Source organism: Sphaerodactylus townsendi, linkage group LG04 (genome assembly GCF_021028975.2).
Source record: "Sphaerodactylus townsendi isolate TG3544 linkage group LG04, MPM_Stown_v2.3, whole genome shotgun sequence".
Classification (NCBI taxonomy): Eukaryota; Metazoa; Chordata; class Lepidosauria; order Squamata; family Sphaerodactylidae; genus Sphaerodactylus; species Sphaerodactylus townsendi.
In genome coordinates, this window is record NC_059428.1 from 41,516,556 (window position 1) to 41,538,911 (window position 22,356).

Sequence of the window (22,356 nt, forward strand, 5' to 3'; positions counted from 1 at the left end):
TTGGTAACCAGGAATTCCTTTGAACAAGGGAAACTTTCGGACAGTTGATTCATAGGGTTGCCATGAGGAGGAAGCAACTTACACACATACACACTGCTGTGACCCCATTCTGAAACACTGCTGGGAGGACAAGGTTAGCCTCACAACAACAATAACAAACAAACAAACAAACAACAACTCTTTCTGGAATAGTACTGCATCCTTCTCTCCCCTTTCTCTTCCCTTTCATTTGTACTCTGGGATCTGTTGAGATTATTTTAGCCACAGTGCAGATTTGGTTTAAATGCGAATTAACCATTTATATGTTTGCTACTCTGAGATGAAAGGCCATCTCATTGTTTCTCAGATATACAAGTTATCACAAGGTGAGTTCTTTCTATAGTAGAATGAGACTCCCCCTCCCCACCCATACTATGATTTGGCTTTCTTGTGAACTTACTTTGAGCTCCCAGACTTGATCACCTCTTTAGCACTACAGAATAGATACTACAGCAATAGAATACCCTTTTAAAGTGTAGTCTCTCAATTGTATTTTAAAGATGCGAAGGAACCCAAATTTAAGATTTACTTTTTTCATATTCTTGAAACTTTAAGTATATAATGAAAGAATTAACATGATTTATCTCTTTTTTCTCCAATATAGTTAACTTCTGTGACAAAAGCACTTTTGTAGACAACGCTTCTCAATATCACCTTACATTTGAGAAAATTATTGTTGGCAAACATGGTTATTCCATGGAGAAGTGTGACAATGGCACTGTGAATGGTACTTGTGGATTTTCCTTTCCTGTCTTTTCCTATCATATTACCTTACGGTAAATTTAACACAGGTTAAAAATGTCTGCCATGTCAATTGAGAAAGTGCCCGCAATTGAATGAAAGGGGATTATTTGCCTCACATATGTGAAAGAAAGATTGGACAAAAGGGGGTTAGGTAGTGGTTATTTTTTTAAAAATCAACTTCACTTATCTTTCACGTATCCTGTGTTGCATGGCATTATTAGGAACTGAGACAAGCATAATGTTTGCTGCTATTGAAGTCAGACTAGAAGATATAGTTAGAATTAAGACTGCCAGCCACATAAATCTGAACATTGTTTGCTTGTCCTCATATTGAGTATAAAGGAAAAGTGCCACAGAGAGAAACTCACTGTGACATACCTCTGAAGATGCCAGACATAGATGTGGGCAAAACGTTAGGAGCAAAAACAACTAGACCAAAGCCACATAGCCCGGAAAACCCAGAACAGCCTGTGGAAAAAAGAAATTGAATTAAAATTATTCCCCGACTACCATCAATCATTTCAATGCAGACTTTTTTTCAGAAAAGAAAATTAAAAGTCTTCAAGAATATCACACTTATTTTATCTTTAAGGGAATTCTATGTTCTAAAAAAACATTTTTTGCAACAAATACAGGTGGTGCTCCCAAAGCAACTCGGATGTGCACTAGAAAAAATGGAGTGCTTGTTCTTGAACTTCCAAGTGTACTGAATTGCAATGTGACCCTGGTTGGCTTATCAGAAAAGGTACCCTGATACTGGAGCTTGATTCTCTACCTGTGGCATATGTGTATTGTTTCTATGAGAAGCAATGAATAATTATCATAATCCGAAGAAACAGTTGTGATTCTGTGGCTACAGGCAACAGTCCAGGATGGGTCCCATACTCAATGCAAGACTGTCTCCTTACCTGGGCCTCTGCCAGAGCCCTCAAGGAAGTCTGCATAGCTGAGCTACCCAATTGCGGGCCAAGCCCTGCAAGGGCAGGTGTGTGTGGTGGCCAGTTGTTTCCTCCCATTAGGGGAGTAGGCTATTGGTGGTTAGGGGCCTGCCTAATACAGGGTTTGGGCAGTTGCCCTATGTGTCCCATGGCTAATACCAACCCCTACAAGGAGAGAACTAAACTTTCCTAACATCTAAAAATTTAACTTCAGTATATCTTTGTCTGAAAACCTTATTTTATCTTTCATTACATTTATTCAGATTACTTTTTAATACAAGTTTAGTGCAGTTTACACGATTATCTTCTGTACAGTTTTATCCTCACAATAACCTGATGAAGTGGAGTAGGCTGAGAACAACTAACAGACCTAAGCTTGCCCAGTCCGAACATAAAACAGCCTCCACAGCCTTCTGTGGCCAACCATTCACTCTCCTAACTATTTGTGGCAGGCTCAGCCAGCCTCCTAACTGGGCAGGTTTTCCCACCTTTTTTTTAATGACTGAGCTGTGTTGATGGTACATGTGAAGTGTTTTATGCTTGACTGCTCAGCCTTAGGAATTCCAGAAAGGTGAAGGAAGCCTTTTTCCCCCTATGGCAAATCCCCTTTCCAAGTCACCAGAGAACCGGTTCTCTGTTGTTCTCTGCAAGTTCAACAAACAAAAGTAAACTTTATTGAACAAACTAAATGGGATCAGAATATATTTCAGTAGAAGGAAATCAGGTAGGAATTAACTATATTCAAACATCAGTTTTGGTACACAAACAGTTCTTAATTCAAACTTTATAGATTTTTTCAGTTGTTTAGATGTTATGAGAGGTTCTTTACTTTAAGATGGTATGGTTAGATGTTACTGACTAATGTATTCATGGGAACTTTGTGTTCTATCAGGCTGGTACCCTTTCACACAAAGCCACCCACTTCACACAAATTTCCCTCCTAACCAGAACTCTAATAAATCAAACTGGTAATCCACCTGTGTGTATAATTCCCATTCTAACTGGCTTAGGAATTCTTCTTCTACATCCTGAAGATATATTCCCTTCCCTTTTTTATAAACAGTCACCTTTAGACAGTTATAAACAGTCACCTTTAGACAGTCTCACTACTATTCCATCTTCAGCTTTAACCACTAAATAAAACTTCCAGTTTTCTTGTCTTGAGTATTTTCTGCTTTCAGCACACACTGACGCTCAGTATAGTTCAAGTCAGAACCACTCCCTAACTGAAATCCCCTCAGAGTACAAGTTTAACACACACAATTAATGGATTTGATGTTAACTAATAAGAATCTAAATCCAAAAGCTCATTTGTCCATTCCTAGGAAGTTTCCCCCCACTCTGTTGTGATAGTACCTTGTTTCACTGACTCAGTTGCACTTTAAACCGCTATGTTACTGTGCAGTCTGTCACACTTCCCCAACAGAGTCACTAGTTCTGGGTTGGAAAATACCTGGAGATTTTGGAGATGGAGCCTCAGGAAGGCAGATTTGGCAAGTGGAGAGACTTCAGTGGGATATAATGCCATAGAGTCCACCTTCCAAAGTGGCAATTTTCTGCAGGTGAACTGATCTCTGTCACCTGCGGATCAATTGAAATATTGGGAGATTTTCCCTCATCACCTGGAGATTGGGAACTTTATTCCCTAGCCAGTTTCCTGTTTCTAATGAATTCAACAAAATCAACAAAGACCATGTATACTAGAACAAAATGTTGTGTTTAGATCATACTTAGACTTTGAAACCAGAAGCGTTGCGGGGGGAAATGGCACCTCCCACGCCTTGTGGTAGCTATGCCCCCATGCCCCCTTGTGCCCCGTGGTAGCTATGTCCCCCTGCACCCCACTTACCTGAGCTGTGGCAGTCCCAGGCAGTCTGGTGGGGTTGGGGCTGAGGGCTGCCATCCTCTCGGATGAACTGAGTCGGCACAGGGAAGGCGCAGGGGGGAAATAGCCCCCCACGCGGCACACCCCTCCTCCCCAGCGCCGACCCGGGAATGGCATGCCTGGTACTACAGAGGGCACACTGACCGGGGAGAGGCCGGCCCCAGCGCCACCTCTCTGGCTGGCGCACCCAAATGGGAAGGCCCTCTCCCCGGCCAGCACGCCCTCCACAGCACCAGCCACATTGCTCCTGGCCCTGGCCACGCCGGCTGAGCCTTCCCCTTGGCTGGGCCTGACTGGGAGCCCTGTCTGGGGGGGTAGCAGGGGAGTGAGGGAAGAGGGGTGTGGGGGTGATTTCCCACCCCCATGTGACCCAAATGGCCTCCGTCCGGGACATGTGACACCACATGTCCCTATGGGCGCTATGCCATTGTTGGAAATGCTAATCAGAATTTATGAAACTGTAAACTCAAATGTTAATAGTCATAAGCAAGTTTCACATACTACCTTATTTGTAATATTTTAATTTTATGAAAATAAAATGTAAAAATCTGTTTGTTTTGTTTTAATGTTTTATTGAGATATTCTCAAATTATTTTTGCTTGCCTTGTCAATTTATATTGTTTTGCCAGAACCAGTGCTCTTCCTTGGTTGCCTCACTAGCTTCCACTTTTTCAAGGAAGACTTCTTGTTTTTTATGGCTTGACTCTCTAACTATTAGAAAAGCAATAAGATTAATTGTTGTGAAGTCTGCTAAACAAACCTGTCCTACAAACCTGTCCTACAGAATAGTCAGTATGATGAAACCATCAATATGTGAAATATTTCAGCAGCTGACAAAAACACTTTCAATGTTGGTGGTCTGAATTCAGTGGGCTCCATATTCATGGTCTTTGAGAGCAGTGTTTATTGGTAGGACTTGGAGGCTACTTCGGTTCCATTCGATATATCTTGGGAGATCGGAGGAGAGGAAGCAGAGCATAGGATTCCCCAAATTGGGCCTAATTTAAACAAATAACCAGCTGGGAAGGGGTCCACTTAACTGGATTTTCAGGCTTTGTGTGAGTGTAATTCCTAACCCATTTTAAAGCAGCCCTTAGCATTTATTGCGTTATACTTAAATTAATTTCTGGAGCTACACTGCCATCTAGTGAACACTACAGAAAGCATATTATTTGAAAACAAGGGTCTTTTATACTGCTGTTTGGTTACATGCTTATATGATGAAAAGTGTGTACTTGTTTTGCACAGGAAATCATATCACCTCTCTGAAACATTTGCCCGTGGCATTGACATTCCACAGTTTTCACCATCTTGTTTCTTAAATATCTGCCTAGTGGGGAACCACAACTTTCTTCTGACAAAATGGGGTCTACGGCATGAAAACTTATTCTAGAACAAACAAAAATTATTAACATTTAAGGTGCCACAAGATTCCTGGTTTTTTTTCCATTCACAAAGTGGCTAAACATAATGTACTGGGTCATATGAAGTATGAGTACCAGTGCAGATCTTGCTTATCTCCTCTGTTCCCCCAGAGACAACAGGAGTGGGGAAAAATCTGCTTCCCACTTGCCGTGAGTATTCCGTTGCCATTAGGAAAGCCAGTGTGGTGTAGTGGTCAAAGTGCACAACTTGGATCTGAAAGACCCAGGTTTGAATCCCCATACTGCCATAGAAACTTTTTGGGTTACCTTCGGCCAGTCACAGAGCTGTTGTGAGGATGAAGTGGAGCAGAGAAGGATGCAAGCTGCTTTGGGTTCCCATTGAGGAAAAAGGTGGAATATTAATGAAGTAAATAAATAAAGCAAATAAATAACATTTAATAAACATATTGTTTCAAAGGACTCAGGTAGTGCAGTAAATGGGCATATATGTGCTGCAGATGAGTTGTATGCTGTGTGGAAGTAGCTATCAAAGGTGCTATGAGGAGTTGCTTATTTCAGACATTCTATGGTCAGTGGAAAGAACTGTCAGATTAGATTCATTTCTTTTTAAAGCAAACTTAGATGAGTTAATATAAGCTATTTTAAGGTCTATCATTACAATATTCTGTTTTTTTTAATGCTTCAAAGAATACTGGCTTTTTTCTTTTCTTTTCTTGGATTCAAATGCCTGTTTTCCTGAATACAGATACAGTCTGTGAATGAGACTGCACCAGCAGAAATTGTGCACATTGCCACCGACACACAGATTCTCACTTCCAGGCCAGAACAACTTAACAGTACAGATATTTCTATGGCAGCTTCAATTGCAGAAAAGATTCTCAATCTGTCCAACAGCAATGTCCCTGGTGAGGTACGTGCCATAAAGACTTACAAACATTTGGTATGCTATTATGGTAACATCTGAAGTGTGGTAATTTTCACAGGCAAAAAGTCACTTCCCTCCATTTGTAAAAAGGACAAATTCCAGAGATGGGAGTATTTTATATTTGTTGCCATGCAACCTGTGAGTCTGTTCCCTCATTGTCCAGTGCCTTAGTTATAAAAAGGACAGGACTTAGTTTCCATCTTCGCTTTTTCCCTGTACTCCAACTCTATCAAGGCTATGGGGAACATTCTCCACATTCCAAGCATCCCTGTCTTTTAAATTTTAATACACAAACAGGCCTCTCTGAGTAAACTGATATCTGAGCATTGTGTCCCTTCTGTTTTTCAAGGCCATTAGCTTTTGCCTGACTTCTGACTGTGCAGTGCTGATCATTGTGGCGTCTGCTGTGGCTTTTCAGCTGTACTACTGCTGCAGCTCCTATTTTCTGCTAGCCCTTTGAATTGCTTCAGACCTGGAGCCTGGATAACATTGTGACTTAGCCAAAACAGTGCCACCACTTCCATCAGGTGTTGGCCAGATTTTGTCTGGTGTTTATCCTTTACTGAAACATTTGTGGTCTTGATTACGTAGCTTTCATAGCCCAACTAGTAGCCTGACTGTTTACTCTGATTATCTGGCAATGTGTGTGTGTATGTGTGTGTGTGTGAAATCTAGCAAGAACCTAAATAATGCAACCAGTCTGAATACTACGCAGATCAGTGAACACATCTGCATCCTACCTGTATATGCATACAAGTTTATAAGAAAGCCAAAAATTGTTCACTTTCCAGATGAAACCAGGGATCAATTCCTGGCTACATGTGGGATTTCAATAACATTTCAACTATGCATATGTTGATGAAACATGATGGAAACTACTTAATATGTGACCAAAGAAAAAACAAATGTAGACTGGACACAGTCTGAATGTGCATTCAGTGAAACTTGTGATGAGAGCCAGCATGAGGCAGATTCATAAATTCAATTATGTTTATCCCCCATGCAAAATTTGGTTCATTTTTTCCTTTGGTGCAAGCTTATGCCTTAGTTATAGCATTTATTTGCATTTGGCAGAGTTTTTGCTGTCTAATCCTGCTGTTCGTTATTTAAAATTTATTAAATCATTGAGATGTGGTTCAGAATGGGGGAGATATTAACTTTTCTCCACTGTGTCCCACAGTGATGCATCAACATGGGCCTGCTAGCCTAGCAGTGCTAGGTGGGGAGGTGCTGTCCTTGAAGTCTATTTGGAATGTTCAGTGAAACCTCGGTTTTCATTGGTAATCCATCCGAAAAGAATCGATGAAAACCGAAACCGATGAAAACCGAGGCAAACTTTTCCATAGGAATCAATGCAAATCCAATTATTCCGTTCTAGGCACTCCAAAAAACATACCAAAAACACATTTTTGGTGAATAAACATAGTGTTTAATGCTGAAAAAAGTAACAAACAATAACACTCGGACCAGCTTCAGAGCCAGTGGACCAATGTCGCACCAGAAAGCTGTCCAAAGAGGTCTGTTTCTGACGCCTCTTTAAGATTTGTCTGAAATGGGGCAAGACATTGTCATTAAACAAGTTGCAGACTACAAGACACAGCCTGCAACAGCTTTGTCCGGGTTATTTTTCTCCACAAACCCCTGCACCTTACTGCAAATCGATGAAACCGAGGCAAATCGATGAAAACCGAGACAAAATTTTCACTGAAAAAACTGATGAAAACCGAAACCGATAAAAACCGAAGGCAATGAAAACCGAGGTGCCACTATATACTCCTGGTTTGGGAAACAGTGGGGCTTGGGAAACCAGCAGGGGCAGTTCTCTCCCTAGGGGGTTGGGAAATGGGGGGGGGAGTGAACTGAAAAAAAATTGAGTTTGTTTTTTTAAAATGAGAATATTTTCAGTAATAGCCGAAGAAAGCTGATGGCTTTATTAACAATGGGGAAATGACCCAGGCAATTGACAGGATTGCACTTAGGCACCCCCTCTCAAGTCTAAGAGGGAAGCCTTAGGGGCTGTGAATGATAAAAAACAGGGGAGATAACTAAAGTGATGATGCAGAAAGACTTGGGTAAATCTGATTGCTCACAGACTAGAGTTCATTTGAAAATCTACTCTGTGGAGATGGTGGTAAAGAAGCAATACTTTTCTGCTACCATTGCATCTCCACGTTGTAAACCTCCAGAACACTTCTGGGTGATCAGGGTCCTACTGGGTTTTGGACGGTGGGAAGAGGTAGACTGCTGAGCAGCCCACTGTTATAATTTTGCTAAGCACTTTGTAGATTAAAATCTGTTCCAATTTGGACTGTATATAAACAGCAACAGGACTGAATGATTTCAGACTGCTGATTTGTAGTTGTATGAGATACCTTTCAGATTGTGCAGTATGAGTATGTGGACAGGATTATGGGAAGTTTGAGATGTACCACCTCTTTGTATGAACCTGGCTGCTTATATTAGCCAGGGGTGTTAGTGGACTGGGTCAGTGAGACAGTAGATACCTCCCTGAAAGTTGAGGTTGTCACTCCTGCCTTGAAATAGACAGTGGTGTGTCCACTCCTAAAGAAACCTACTACAGACCCAGGATAGTTGAATAATTACTGTCTGGTATCAAATGTACCATTTTTGGGTGAGGTGACTGAACTAGTGTTGGCTAGCCAACTTCAGAGATTTCTGAATAAAGTGGATCGTTTAGATCCATTCTTACCTGTTTTCAGACCTAGTTACAGGACTGAAACATCCTTGGTTATCCTGGTGGATAACAAGCACTTGGAGATGGGTGGAGGCCTCTTGGTGGTTTTTAATACAATCGATCATACTATCCTTTAGGATCGTCTTTCGGGACTGGGATTGGTTTTGGTTTTTAACTGACAGAATGTGGTTCTGGAGAACTTATGCTTTGCACTTGGCCTTTGGCCTACATGTTCCCCAAGATTCCACTTTGTCCCCCATGTTTTTCAACATCTGCTGCTGAGAGAGGTCATCCAGAGATTTGGGCTGAGCTGCCACCAATGTGCAGATGATACTCACGCTACAGGAAGATCTGAGGGAGGATGTGGAAACTGTGGACAAGTGCCTGGAGGCAGTTTTGGAAAGGTTGAGAAGCTGAAACTTAATCTCAACAACACAGAGCTGCTACTTGTGGGGGGAAGGTCTGACCTGGGAAATGTGTTATTGGCTCAATTCAAGGTGATTCATCTCTCTCCCTCTATTGATGTCTATTGCTGGACTTTTTTGTTTTGTCCGATATACCCCCCAATAACATTTTTGATCCTCCTTTTAGTGTGGTTTCTTTGTGTTTTAACTGAATGTTTATATTTTAACGGCATTTTAATTGTTTAAACGTTTGAATATTTTTATGTTTGCTACCTTATAGATCCTGGTTAGGTGGAAAGATGGTATAAAATACTTTAAATAAATAAATACAATTTAATTTATTTAAAATGTGTAATAATTCATAAGAAATGAAGGTCTTTTTAAAATGGTGTTTTTGTCTTGGTAGGCGATGGTTGCTGCAGTGACTACAGTAAGCCAACTTTTAGATGCCAACAAGACTGAATTTAGTTTATCAAATAATAACCTCACCAGTGCTGTAACAAGGTAATCACAACTTCTTGGCTTAAATTTATAATACACAGGAAAAAGGTGTGCTCACATTTGAAGTATTCTGTTTTCTTAAATGACACAATAAACGTGATTAGCAGAATGTTCCATTGAGTTCAGTGAAGCCAAACTATAGCTAAACCTCCATGAGCAAGAGCCCATGTAAATGCACCATCAGGGACAATTCATATTCATTATGTTTAAAAAGTTTTGATTCCATGAATAGAACTTTGGTACTTTAACAGTAATCTTGAACTTCTACAAACATTTATTGTTGTTTTATAGCTGGCCATAATTACATTTTGTTCCTTTAATGCAGCCTCACAATGGCCATGCAAAATTTCTCTGTGAGCAACACTTCTACTCTGGAAGTAGTGCAGTCCAACATTGCAGTCCGCAAGGTTTCTCCCCAGGAGCCCTCTGCTACAATTCTTTTTTCTGCCATGAAGGGTGAGTTTCCTACATGAGTTCACCTAGTTATCTAGCGATTTATCAATCAATATTGGCCACAGAGTTCTGTGTAATGTAATATAATGGTTGTTTTGTGCAGGATCAACTGACAGTTTGGTTTCTGACAGAATCAAAGTTGATGAACAGGCTACTGGCTTGAAAACTGATGATCGCACAGAAATTCAGTTATTCATCAATATTACAAGCACTAGTAAGTAAGTTAACTCCTTGTCTTGCAGATACAGTTACAAAATAGGGTAACGGTAGTGTTATGTATATTTTTAAAGAAGAAAATAAGGTAGCAAGTTATATGCGTTACAAATTATTAACATTTTAAAATACCTATGGAATATGTTATAAAGCCCATTTACTTCTAACCAGCTCTCCACACATGCCCATGGAGCTCTTGGGCTTGTGAGCCACCCCATTCACTTGTGAAGGCAGCTGGCCTACTTGACAACAAAGGAATTCACACGTGGATCTGATACGTCTACATGCTCCTATAAACATTACTAAATTATGGAAATTTAGCTGGTGGGGAATGATAGCTAGGAGAATATGATGTTAACTGGGACACCACAAACTGACTAGCAGTGTTATCCTACGCAGAGTTACACTCTTCAAAGTCCATTGATACCAGTTCATTTAGGAGAATCTCTCTGCTTAGGGTGGCACTATCAGTGGTCTTAAGCAAGCCATTTCCTCTCAGCCTCACCCCCTAATTACAATATGGGAAAATTAACTAGTTATCTTACAAAAGTTCTCATAAGGAAGGATTATACCGTGATAATGTAAGTGAAGTGTTCTAAACACTAAAATAAATGCCATTACTATTATTATTATATGCTCCTCTCTATTGACTGAATTTCATTTGCTATTTCCAGATTTCACAGGAACAGAGAGAGTTGGCTTTGTGTTGTATCAAAATGACAGACTTTTCCCATCAAAAATCTACAAAACTCAACTGGAAGAAAACTATAGCAATCAAATCATTTCCAGCAATGTCAATGGGACAATGGTCAATAATGTTAAGATAGCTTTAAACCCACATGTGAGTTTTTTTAAAAGCAGCACTTTACACAGCTCAAAAGCATGGAAAGCAAAATCCCAAGGATGTACCAGAATTGTACCCACTGTTGCAGTCCATTGACATCTTCCCCTCCCCAAACCCCACACTCCTAAGGCTCAATCTCCAAAATATCCAGGAATATTTCAACACAGAATTGGCAACCTTAGCCTGAACACTTCTTAAAGAACACTTCTTAAAGAACATTTTTAAAGAGCTCCACATATAACATAATAGTTTGTCAATGGGGGGGTTTCCGATGCAGTCAAGAGAACTGCAGTTTGAAAAAAGTGCAATACACCCTCATCCAAGCTCTGAACAGGATTCCTAGATGCTATGCGACGGTGTGTCCAGCAAAGGCATACCCCAGGCAGATGCTTTTTCTACCATAAAATCAATACCATTGAACATGTCTGCTAGGTTGCACCCTGGAGATTCTTCTTTAGCTTTAACTTTGCTGATTAACACTGAACGGGACTCTCGGCACCCAGTCATGGCTTCTCTTAGCCCCGATGATGTGAGGCGGAGAAACCAAGACTTAACGATAGAGGAGAATCTCTGGGTGGTGATCGAACAAAAATTATAGGTAAATATCTTTTAGCTTGAACAAACCTGCGAAATCTTTTCAAGCTATTCTGTTAACTTGTTTTTTTTTAATTCCCAATCTGCAGTATAATAGATCAGAATTTCGACTGTACAACTATGCATGTGTATTTTGGAATTACTCGCTAAACGACTGGGACACAGCAGGCTGCATAAAAGAGGCAGACTCATCAAAGTTACTGAGATGCAGCTGTAACCACACAACTAATTTCGCAATATTAATGGTAGGATACTCTTGTCACAGAACTACTACCTTCAAAACAAAACAAAACCTGTCTTCCTGTTTGCAAGTACAAGCTCCTTCCCTCACTTTCACCAACTTGTGGCATACTTTCCACATGAGACTGACACTGCAATTACTGGCCCAAAGTAATATGGATTTTTTCACATGGAGGTTTCCCCATCTCTTCCCGTCTTTTGGATGCCAAATAGCTGTGGTTTTCTCAGAGCCTCTTTACCATGTCATTTCCCATTTCTGTAGTGTGCTCGTCACTCTTCCATGCTTTCCCCAACCATCTGATTGGAAAAAGTGATGAGGAACTACCCCCCCAAACATAAAATGGCCCAAAAAGAGAGAGATCGTGCAAACTATTGCCATTCATCACAAAAAACACTAGAAAATCTGTGCATGAAAAGGTCATATATATAGCAAGACACAGAACAAAGAGGATGTGATTATATAATTTCAGAGGGTTGTTGTGCTGGTCTGCAGTACAACAGTTAGATCTGAGTCCAGCAGCACCTTAGATACCAAACAGATTTTCAGGAGTATAAGGTTTTGAGAGTCAAAGTTCCCTCTGTCAGTCATAAGTAGGAATGAACATCTCTGAGGCCCCTTCCGCACACGCAAAATAATGCGTTTTCAAACCACTTTCACAACTGTTTGCAAGTGGATTTTGCTATTCTGCACAGCTTCAAAGAGCACTGACAGCAGTTTGAAAGTGCATTATTCTGCATGTGCGGAATGAGCCTGAGTTTGTATATTCCAGTTAGAAGCTGGAAAGGGTTTTATAGACGATGCTTGTAAAGGATGCAAAGGTACAATGTGTATTGTAATCAGCTTGATTAGAGCAGAGAGGAAATTCCATTAACCATAATGGCATTTAGACTGAATTCCATATAAATAATTAAGCATTCATGCCAGCAGAGTTCATTCTACAACAATCATAATTTTCTGCACTGGTTAGCTGAAGTTGGGGAAAGGAAGCTGTTAGTGCTGGCTCCTACCTACACATCATTCTCTAGCTTTCAGTCACTGCAGTCCTTTGCAGAGTTATTCCAGTCAAAGCCTGATTTCAATAGGTTTATACTACAGTAAATCTGTGTAGGATTGCATTGTTACTTTCGTAGATTTTGTCCAGGAAAACAAGCGTGTGCAAATACATCAATTTATCCATATGTCCAATGAAAATGTATGAAGATTATTAATATGGAATACAATTATTTTACAGAGCTTCAGGATCAATTATAAATACGCAAGACCTCTAGAAATTTTGTCATATATTGGTTGTGGTCTGTCCATTGCTGGCTTGACTTGTACCATTGTGTTTCTGATTCTAATCAGGTAAGGAAAGAGAAAAAGGCTTAAGGATGGCAAGAAAAGACTTCTGGGGAGGAAAACAAATTACTCATTCCTTTAAAATACAAATGGGCATTCCTCTCCCCCACATATCTTGAAAGATCACCAGAGGCATAGCTAAATAGGAGTGTGCCTGGGCGCACTCCATGTTTTCCGCCCCTTGCTGCCCCCCTGAGACCCCTTCCCCCGTACCCCCTACTTACCTTTTTCATCCATAAGAAAACAGCTTTCTGCCAGCTGAAAACAAGCCAGGCTGGTGAGGCAGGGCCAGGCCTGGCAAGGCAGGGAGGGGCGAGGGGGAAGGGGGTGGGGTGCGGAATTTCCATGCCCCAAGGCACGCGCTTGGTGCAACGCGCACCCCCTCATTCCTTTGTAGCTACGCCACTAAAGCTCACTTTTATTTAGGATGTGGGCAAAGCAGGTGGAGGGTGTCATTAAAACCCCCTACCTCTAATACTTTTCAGTAAGGGTAGAAGAAGAAGAAGAGTTTGGATTTATATCCCCCTTTCTCTCCTGTAGGAGACTCAAAGGAGCTTACAATCTCCTTTCCCTTCCCCCCTCACAACAAACACCCTGTGAGGTGGGTGGGGCTGAGAGATCTCCGAAGAACTGTGACTAGCCCAAGATCACCCAGCTGGCATGTGTGGGAGTGCACAGGCTAATCTGAATTCCCCCAGATAAGCCTCCACAGCTCAAGTAGCAGAGCGGGGAATCAAACCCGGTTCCTCCAGGGTAGAAAATGAAATTAACACATTTTGTCTCCCATTGCATCTGCATGCTTCATATGAGAACAAACAGACAGTACATATCTCTTGTTAGGGAAGATCTAAACACATACCAACAAAACAAGATGCCTCCTACAAGTCTTTGTGGGTTCCCACGTATATGCCTATATTTTTGCATTTGCCTAAAACAGACCTTTAAATCCTAACATTAATATGTTTTCCACTAGTTTCTTTCTTGTTGAAATGGTGAGCAGTGAAATAAAAGAGATTATCTAGGATATTCAACTGAATTACTGTTCTAATTACTGCTAAATTACTGCTAAAAGGGGTGGTGGTGGTTCCAAAGCCAAGTGACAATGGTGTGCAGGCAGAGATTTGCATAATTATAATTGTAAATTCTCATTAATGGAAGTTGAGGGCACTTAATATTCTAGAATATGGGTTACTTGGCATTTTCTTTGGGTGGTGGGGGAAGAAGCATGATATTAGGAAGAGGAAGGAAGAACCCTTAGCCCACAGAAATGAATAGACATAAGCAGCCATCTTCTCTGTAAGAAGGGAAAAGTTTTCCAGGGTCACAATAAAGGGATTCCTTCCTCTGTGGCCAGCATTGATGACAAAGCCTACAAAGTTGTATAAGAGTTAAAAATCAATATTCAACCTCTGTTTTTGTTTCTGGTATCCTGGAACCCGATAATGAACACCCATCAAAAGGAAACAACGGAGAACATCTATTACCTTGATGGTTCTGAGCCTCTGTTCAGCTATGCTGATTTTTAACATCATCTTTATTTCTGGAATCGAAAACACAAATGCCAGCAAGAATGCTGATGAAAACTCTGCTGCCAATGCCATGCTCCAGTCTGACAAGGAAGGTCCTCCTGCAAATGACTGGTGTACAGCTGTCGCTGCCTTATTGCATTATTTCTTGCTGGCAACTTTTATGTGGACTGGTCTCAATGCAGTCCAGGTGTACTTGCTATTGATAGAAGCTAAGCGACATTTGTTTCGACACTACATTGCAATCATGTCATTAACTGGATGGGGTAAGAATGAAAATTCCTTGGGTTGCCTTATCCAAAGTTCAAGGTGGCTGGGACATTGCTGCTGCCATGCTGCCACACCACCTCCAAAGGCTCCCAGTTGGTGTGGCAACACAGCTAACCCCCCCCCCCAACCCCTGGTAACCTGGAAGCCCTCCACAGGTGGTGTAAATCCAGAGCCCCAGCCATTATATTCCCAGCCCTAAAGGCTGGGTGGAAGTGGATTAAAGTCAGTCCACCTCTGAAAACACCTCAGCCAGATCCCCCCCACCGATGCAAGCATTCCTTCGCGGCAGTGCCCCCTTCTGGGTTTTGCTGCCATGCAGCTGAGGGGCACCTGACTGCTGGTGCTTTTACTCTCTCTGCTGACAGGAGTGCTCATTATTCCAGTGGAGGAGCAAACACGCTGACACAACTCCATGCCACCTCCATCAATTCATTCACCCTTCTTCGTAGGATTGGGTGGTTTGTCTCTTGAAAGTTCTTCCTTTGCTGAACTGTTACAGATAGCCACAGTGGTTTGTTCCGAATAAACCAGGGTTACAGCTGACAAAGTTTTTTTCCAGCCTCCATAGCATGGGATAAGGGCATTCCCATGCAAATTCAGAGACTTACCAATATCTGATGATTCTGAGGGCACTCAAGCTGACATGATGGACCTGTTAATTGTACTATCTTGGGCTCTGTACACTTGGCAACACTGTCTAGCATATTTCTTTGCTTGACAGAAAATGAAACCAGTAATTAAAATACATGCATATATCACTAGCCCCCCTTTTCTTTTTATCATGGTGCCTTCAAAATATTGGCCTATTGTTGTTGTTCTTCATCATGACACCGATATTTCTTGAAGGCCTCCCATCCAAATACTAGCCAGGGCCAACTTTGGTTAGCTTCTAAGATTTGATGGGCTATCTAGCTCAGGGCAGAATTCTGCCAGTTCTCCTAAATGTATAGCTAGTAAATTGTAATACCAGTAGCCAAAATTCTATATCAGGTAGCACTTTCAAAACTTAGAAGAGTGAGGTGTCAATATGTTTTTGCAACTAGACTGAAGAAAAAAATTCTGGTCCCCCACCCTTCTTTTCCCTATTAGGAGTCCCAGCATTGTTTGTTTCTATAACACTGGGGGCAACCTATAGTAACTCAAACTACCGTCAGGAAGAATTGTAAGTACATATATATGCATTTATAATAGTGGTTTACATCACTCACTTCTCCAAGTGATGCAGTGTTCCCAGAATAATGCTATCATATTTAATTTCCTTTGGATGAAAGGGCGCTAGAGCCATTTGGCTTTTTATGTAGACTCTTGTTAGTCCTACACAATTTATGTCTAAGTGGATCACTCTTTTTTCTCTATTTCTTATATGCATCTGTAAAACTAAATCATTAGATAATCTCGCTTATTGGAGAAATTCTGGAATTTCATAATCCACATCCACTCCCACAAACTGCATCAAAAGGAGATATTTACAACTTGACTGTAATTGTTTCAAATTATTTGGTTCTAAGAAAGCCCTCTTCAAAAGAGTCCTCACAACTGCCCTCTTCATGGTGGCTGAAACGGTCTCATCTTAATATAAAGAACCCAGCCAGTAAACCCTCTTCATTAAGTCAAGATAGTCATGGCTCAGACAATGGGATGTTGTACTTCATCAAACATTTTGCTTAGGTTCTCAAGTCACACTAATTGAAATTTATTCAGGAAAATTTATGTGTCATATATAGAGCACCAATGGACTTAGCCAGGTCTCCATCCTTTATTTACAGTAAATCTAACATGTAGTCTTTCTATCTTATTGTGTACCTAACTAATTTTGAAGTACCTAAACAGTGGAGAACTTTTACTCAGGCTCAGTGCCAGGCCCTTCTTTCAGATGTAGTGGAAGGCCATCACAGGATAGACAACTGCTATCTGTTTCCTAGAAAAGTTTAATGTGGTTAATTGTATCCTGGTTCCTTAATTTATAAAAAACATGGTATAGAATTTTGATGATGATTGGCTGTGATATTCCATTATATAAATCTGTTTATCCCCTACATGGACAATAATATATTAACAGAAAAAATTATGATCATATACATTGATGTGGTTTTATGTGATTTCTAACTAGAAAAGTTACTGGAATTATCTTTTATATTTAAGTTGCTGGCTTGCAGCGCTTGATTCACATCAGAACTTCTCCATTGAGAAACCTTTGTTATGGGCGTTCCTTTTACCAGTGGCATTCATCCTTCTGTTCAACATCATTGTATTTGGGAGGACCGTTATTTGTGTAATATGGAAGGAAAACAAGAACTTGACAAGGTATTAGTTTGAAACAGATGCATCCTTTCAAATTACACTTTTTAACGGCAGTGACTCAAAACTCTAGAAAGTTCTTCTATTAAAACAGGATGTATTTATGGGGCAGATGTTCACTGGATAGCTGATAAGTAAATGATTCAGAATGAATGTCACCCTAGAGCTTTCCTAGCAACTTATGTCAGTGTCATTTCCATTCCTCATGTGTGATTCCCACGATGTCTATGTAATATGGTCATTAAGGCAATAAACCACCAACTCATTAAGGCAATAAACCACAAACTCATCTGTTATAACTGAGTGAACTGCTTCATACCTATAAGACAGTCACTTGGCCAGCAATATCAACAGGTGGAGCAGGGTGTCAGGTTCTGCTTTGATAATTAAAACAGTTGGCAAAGACCCAGTATGTCTGAGCAGCGGTAAAGATTTGGACCCTTCCTCTGTACAGGGCTGTGCTTTTACATTCCCTCCCAATTGCATTCCCTCCCAATATGGAGGGAAGGTCAGTCTTGATTGATGCTGATCCTCTTCATATTGAGAAGTGGCGTGGCTTCTCCTCCATATCTACCATCTTAGCTAGCTGGTATCCAGAGCAGCCACAATTGCAACCTTTGTAACTCATGAGCAAGACAGATGGTGACAGCAATGGGGGAGAAGAAGAATGCCCCCCTAACACAGAAGGGGTGGGTGAGTGCATATGCTAATGTGGCCTCTACTGAAGAACAGGTAGATGGATGCATGCCCCCATGCTAAGGAAGTGAGTGTGGACATTGCTGCCAAGGACACACTTATTCACACTTTCCCCAAGTAAATGGTAGGAGTAGCAATTATGCTGTGGAAAGGATGATGCAAGAACTCCAGTGTTGGTAGTGGAATTGTATTAGCAATGTTAGCCCTACAAGAAGCCATTTTGCTGAGGACTCGCCAACACCTGGAATTGTCCCAGTTGTGTGTTCACTCACACAATTATGCAGCTGTTGCCATACACCATGTACTCAGCCAAGTGAAAGTTAAGAGTACTGAGTTCACTAGGTCCATTGTAGTCAAGAATGAATGTGTAGCTAGGTCTCCCACTCCATAGATCTTACACAGACACACTTACTGAGCAGCTATGTTTGCATGTGGGGAACTCATAGGAGTGAAAGTTTCCCAATTGTCCTTTATCTCTATATTGTATGGGAAGATATTCTCTGATATTGAAAAGAACAGACAAGCCACAGCCTGTACATTTTTGCTTTTGTTGATGGAAAGCACATGTAGTTCTGGACTGTAGCTGTAAATCAAATCAAATACTCAAAGTTTAGCAAAATTAAATCCTGATAAATATTCCACAGAATTTTGACAAATATGACTGGCTGTTCATTTTTGTAGCACCAAAAAGAAGTCCATCATAAAGAACATACTTGCAACTCTGTCTATAGCCATTACCCTTGGTATCACCTGGATCGTGGGATATCTGATGCTAATAGACCATGAGAAAACAAATATTGTTTTCAGTTATGTGTTCTGTATTTTCAGTGCTACACAGGTATGGTATAAATATTATCCTCTTAAAATCTGAGACTATTGTTCATTAGATTCCCCCCTCCCTTTAAATCATGCCATCCCAGGCATTTTGTTCTACTAGAGGAGTATGGAATTTACCAGGCAGTCTCAAATCCCCGGGACCATAATGAGAAGTTTACCTCTTTGGCCTTGTTCTCCCAATCACTGACTGAAATAAGTTTTATTGCTTGCTACAACTTGAACCATGTATGGATATGTCCATTTAGTCACCCTGGAAACTAAACCATCTCTTTTTGTTTCATTAAGGGCTTTTCTTCAGGTTAAAGAGTCTAAGCTTTTCAGGGTCATCCTCTTTGTACCTTGGTATACAGGGTTAGGGTCACCATAATCAGAAGTGACTTGACGTCACTGAATACACACATAGGACAAAGTGGGGCTTCTTTATGAATGCAGAATGAGTTCAACAATCCCAAATTCATAAAAAGAAAAATAAATGAACAGAAGGGGAATGGCAGGAGCTATCCCAGTCAATGGAAGGTCCTTTTTAGCCCTCTCCCCTGCACTATGGCTGAAACAACCTGAAACAAGGTTGAGTAGTTGCTATCTTGAATAGTTGCTATTTCCATTTTCAAATGCTGGGAAGACCAGTTCACTGGTTTCATAACATGACAACTAGTTTGCCCTTTGTTCCAAGTTCGTGTGCCCTGAATAAGGCAGGTCCTGATAGTGATGGTACCTCAAAGCACACATCTAATCTACTCTGTAAGTCCCATTATGTTTTAAAGATAGATGCTCTTATAATCACCTGGATTTAGGGTAATCATCTGATTACATCAAATTTGATAGAAATAAAAACATTTCTGAGGAAAGTATCCCCTCCTTTCAGATTTTTACCTGTTTCATGGATAAGAATGAGTGCCTTTCCTAGCATGACAATTGCCACCTGTAGATTTTGCAAGAATTTGTGTATACATATGTTTAAAAAAGAATTTACTGCTTAAATTAATTAAATTGACTAAATATTTCAGACTTGTTTCAATTTAACTATTTTTCTAGTTATTATGGAGGTGTCAGCCACTTTGATGTCATGAACTCTGATTTTTTTCTTCATTATACAGGGACTTCAGATCTTTGTTTTTCAAGTTCTCACCACTACAATATTCCGGAAAAAAGTTACTCATTTGTTTGAAGCCTACCAAAATAGTAAGATAGGAAGAACCTTAAATTCAAGGTCATATTTCTTTTCAAGCATCCTGGGTAAAATGAACCCAACAGAGTCCTTTAAAACTATTGATTCTACAACACAATTTGATGAGCTCCTTCTGGAAAGCAGTTCTGAAGTGTGATAGCAAAAATAAGACTATAACATTGTAGATTCCATTTTTAAAACAAAAAAATATTGAGTCTTTGGTTGTTTCTTAAAAAATAACAGCTGGGAATTGAATCTGAAAGCTTCAGTAGTTCAAAGCATGACAATACTGTTGAAAAAAGTATAATATTGTTCTTGTACAGGACTTCACACAAGAATTCCTCTGTTGCTATCCCATTTGTTCTGGTACAGGCTGTCTTGAGACATGCACTCATGCAATGCTAAGTTCCCACCAATGCAGTAAAATTGAGATAATTATATTTATTTCCTGCTTCATGTGCCTCCTTCCAAATCACTAGCTCACTGAATTAATCGTATACTGAAATAACTGTTTAAAGTTTGAAAAACAGGATTTATCTTCATGAACTTTGATATTCCATATGCAATGTGGACGTTACACCATTTGTTCTTAACAGAAGTACAAATTCCAAGACACCCATGCTGACTGTGAAGAATAGCATGGAACATATCAATTACTTACCAAAGGTTTTAAAAGGGGTGAATGGAAGAGTTATTTAACATTATTAAACTTGCATCTATTGTCATGTGTCAGGATCCCCATAGCGCACATCTAGTGAAAGAAAGAAATGTATATCTCACACAAAGCATACCTAAATTGTAATATCTAAAATTATACTTTATATGGCAGGAAAAGACATAAGCAACCAAGAAATAGTGAGGTTAAGTGAAGAAAATGATCAAATAAAACAAGTCAACCAGTTAAAAGAATGAGTACTGGTAGTCTGAACAATATTCACATGAATGCCACTGAGTCAAGTAACTGTGAAATGCGCAAAGGTCTTTATAAAAGATTCCAACCAGGACGAATCCTGATTGGACATTGCAATGCTTTTCTTTCCAAGAAAATATGTAATTCTAGGTTCTGAAGAATACCACTATACAGATGGAAAAATACTATCAATTTCACAAACCTTTAATAGCATACAAAGATAGTGAGTTACAATAAGGAAAAATACTAGATAACGTGTCCTCTTGTTATGTTAGATATGTAAAAGCACCTCATGTGTACATGCAACAAAATAGAACACAAGGTATACGTGTGCATTCAGTTGAATTCTAAATGTGTGTGTGTGTGTGTGGGGGGGAAGCAGTAGAGGTATGCCTTGAGATGTACTTTGTGGGGATTTTTTGTTGTTGTGGCATTGTCTGGTTTAACATGACTGAGTGATGTCTTGAGGTCATTTTAAAAATAACAATTAGTGAAATGAGTCCACTTGAGGCACCAGTGTATTTTATTATGTAATAATGTTGCTGTCTTCATCTTGATATGTATATACCTTACATATAACTGCAAACTGCAATGAAAGCGTGTGTGTGTGTGCTTTTTCTTCTAGTAATAAATAGTGGTGTGTGCTATCAACCTTTTCCTTCATCTGGTATGTGGAGAGCATAACAGAGGTAGGTTTGGGTGCCTACCCCAATCCAAAATATGGGGATTATAACAATCAACACATTGTATGGTTGCTATAAACTTCTGTCTCCAGCCTCAAACCCTAACCTCCCGATGAAGAGGTTAATTACACTAGTACTCACCTTCCTGCTCAACCATCAGTATGGGTTATTGTGTATTGGACTATGCCCAATCTACAAAATGTGCATCATCTTTCTTATCCTTCTCCTCCCTCCAAATACGCATGATAGGGGAAATAATATTTCTCCCCACTTAGTGCAAGAAGTACATATAATTATTTTTTTTAAACTCTGAAACTTTATTTTTCACATAGAAGAACAGCAGAATTTACAAGATCTTGAAAATTCTGACTTTGCCATATGCAAGCAGTGTTTTTTTCGCCTCACAGCCATTTCCCTAACAAGCCTGGCGAGTCGAATATATATCCTTTTGTACAGCAAGAACTGATCTGGGGGGGAAAAAAGAAAAGAAACGAGATATTAAGCAAAACCCAGCCGTGGTGCTCCAGAGCACCACAACACGCTAGCGAACACATTCACCGACCCCCCTCCCACCACGATGCCTTATACAGAAAGCACACGCGCGCCCCCGTTTCTACTTGCGCCTGCGCATTCCGACACTTCAGTAACCCGCCTCCGCCCGCTTATGCCGTGTACGGAAACCGCGTCCACGCTCTCGTTTCTACGTGCGCCTGCGCAGTCCTGTTTCTTCCATGGAAGCGCGTTCCCTCGTCTTCCGTGTAATGGTCCC

At 40.4% G+C, this 22,356-nt stretch overlaps 1 protein-coding gene across 1 annotated transcript; it reads left to right on the forward strand.

Moving 5' to 3' along the window:
• Nucleotides 1-319: 319 nt before the first annotated feature.
• ADGRG7 (adhesion G protein-coupled receptor G7) lies at nt 320-20,151 on the forward strand. Its single transcript, XM_048494050.1, has 15 exons — nt 320-365; nt 644-766; nt 1,419-1,528; nt 5,737-5,901; nt 9,422-9,519; nt 9,842-9,972; nt 10,073-10,183; nt 10,857-11,087; nt 11,669-11,865; nt 13,093-13,205; nt 14,660-14,991; nt 16,085-16,157; nt 17,138-17,299; nt 18,671-18,827; nt 19,924-20,151. The coding sequence occupies exons 1-15, from the start codon at nt 320-322 to the stop codon at nt 20,149-20,151; spliced, it is 2,277 nt and encodes a 758-aa protein (XP_048350007.1).
• The last annotated feature ends 2,205 nt before the right edge of the window (nt 20,152-22,356 follow it).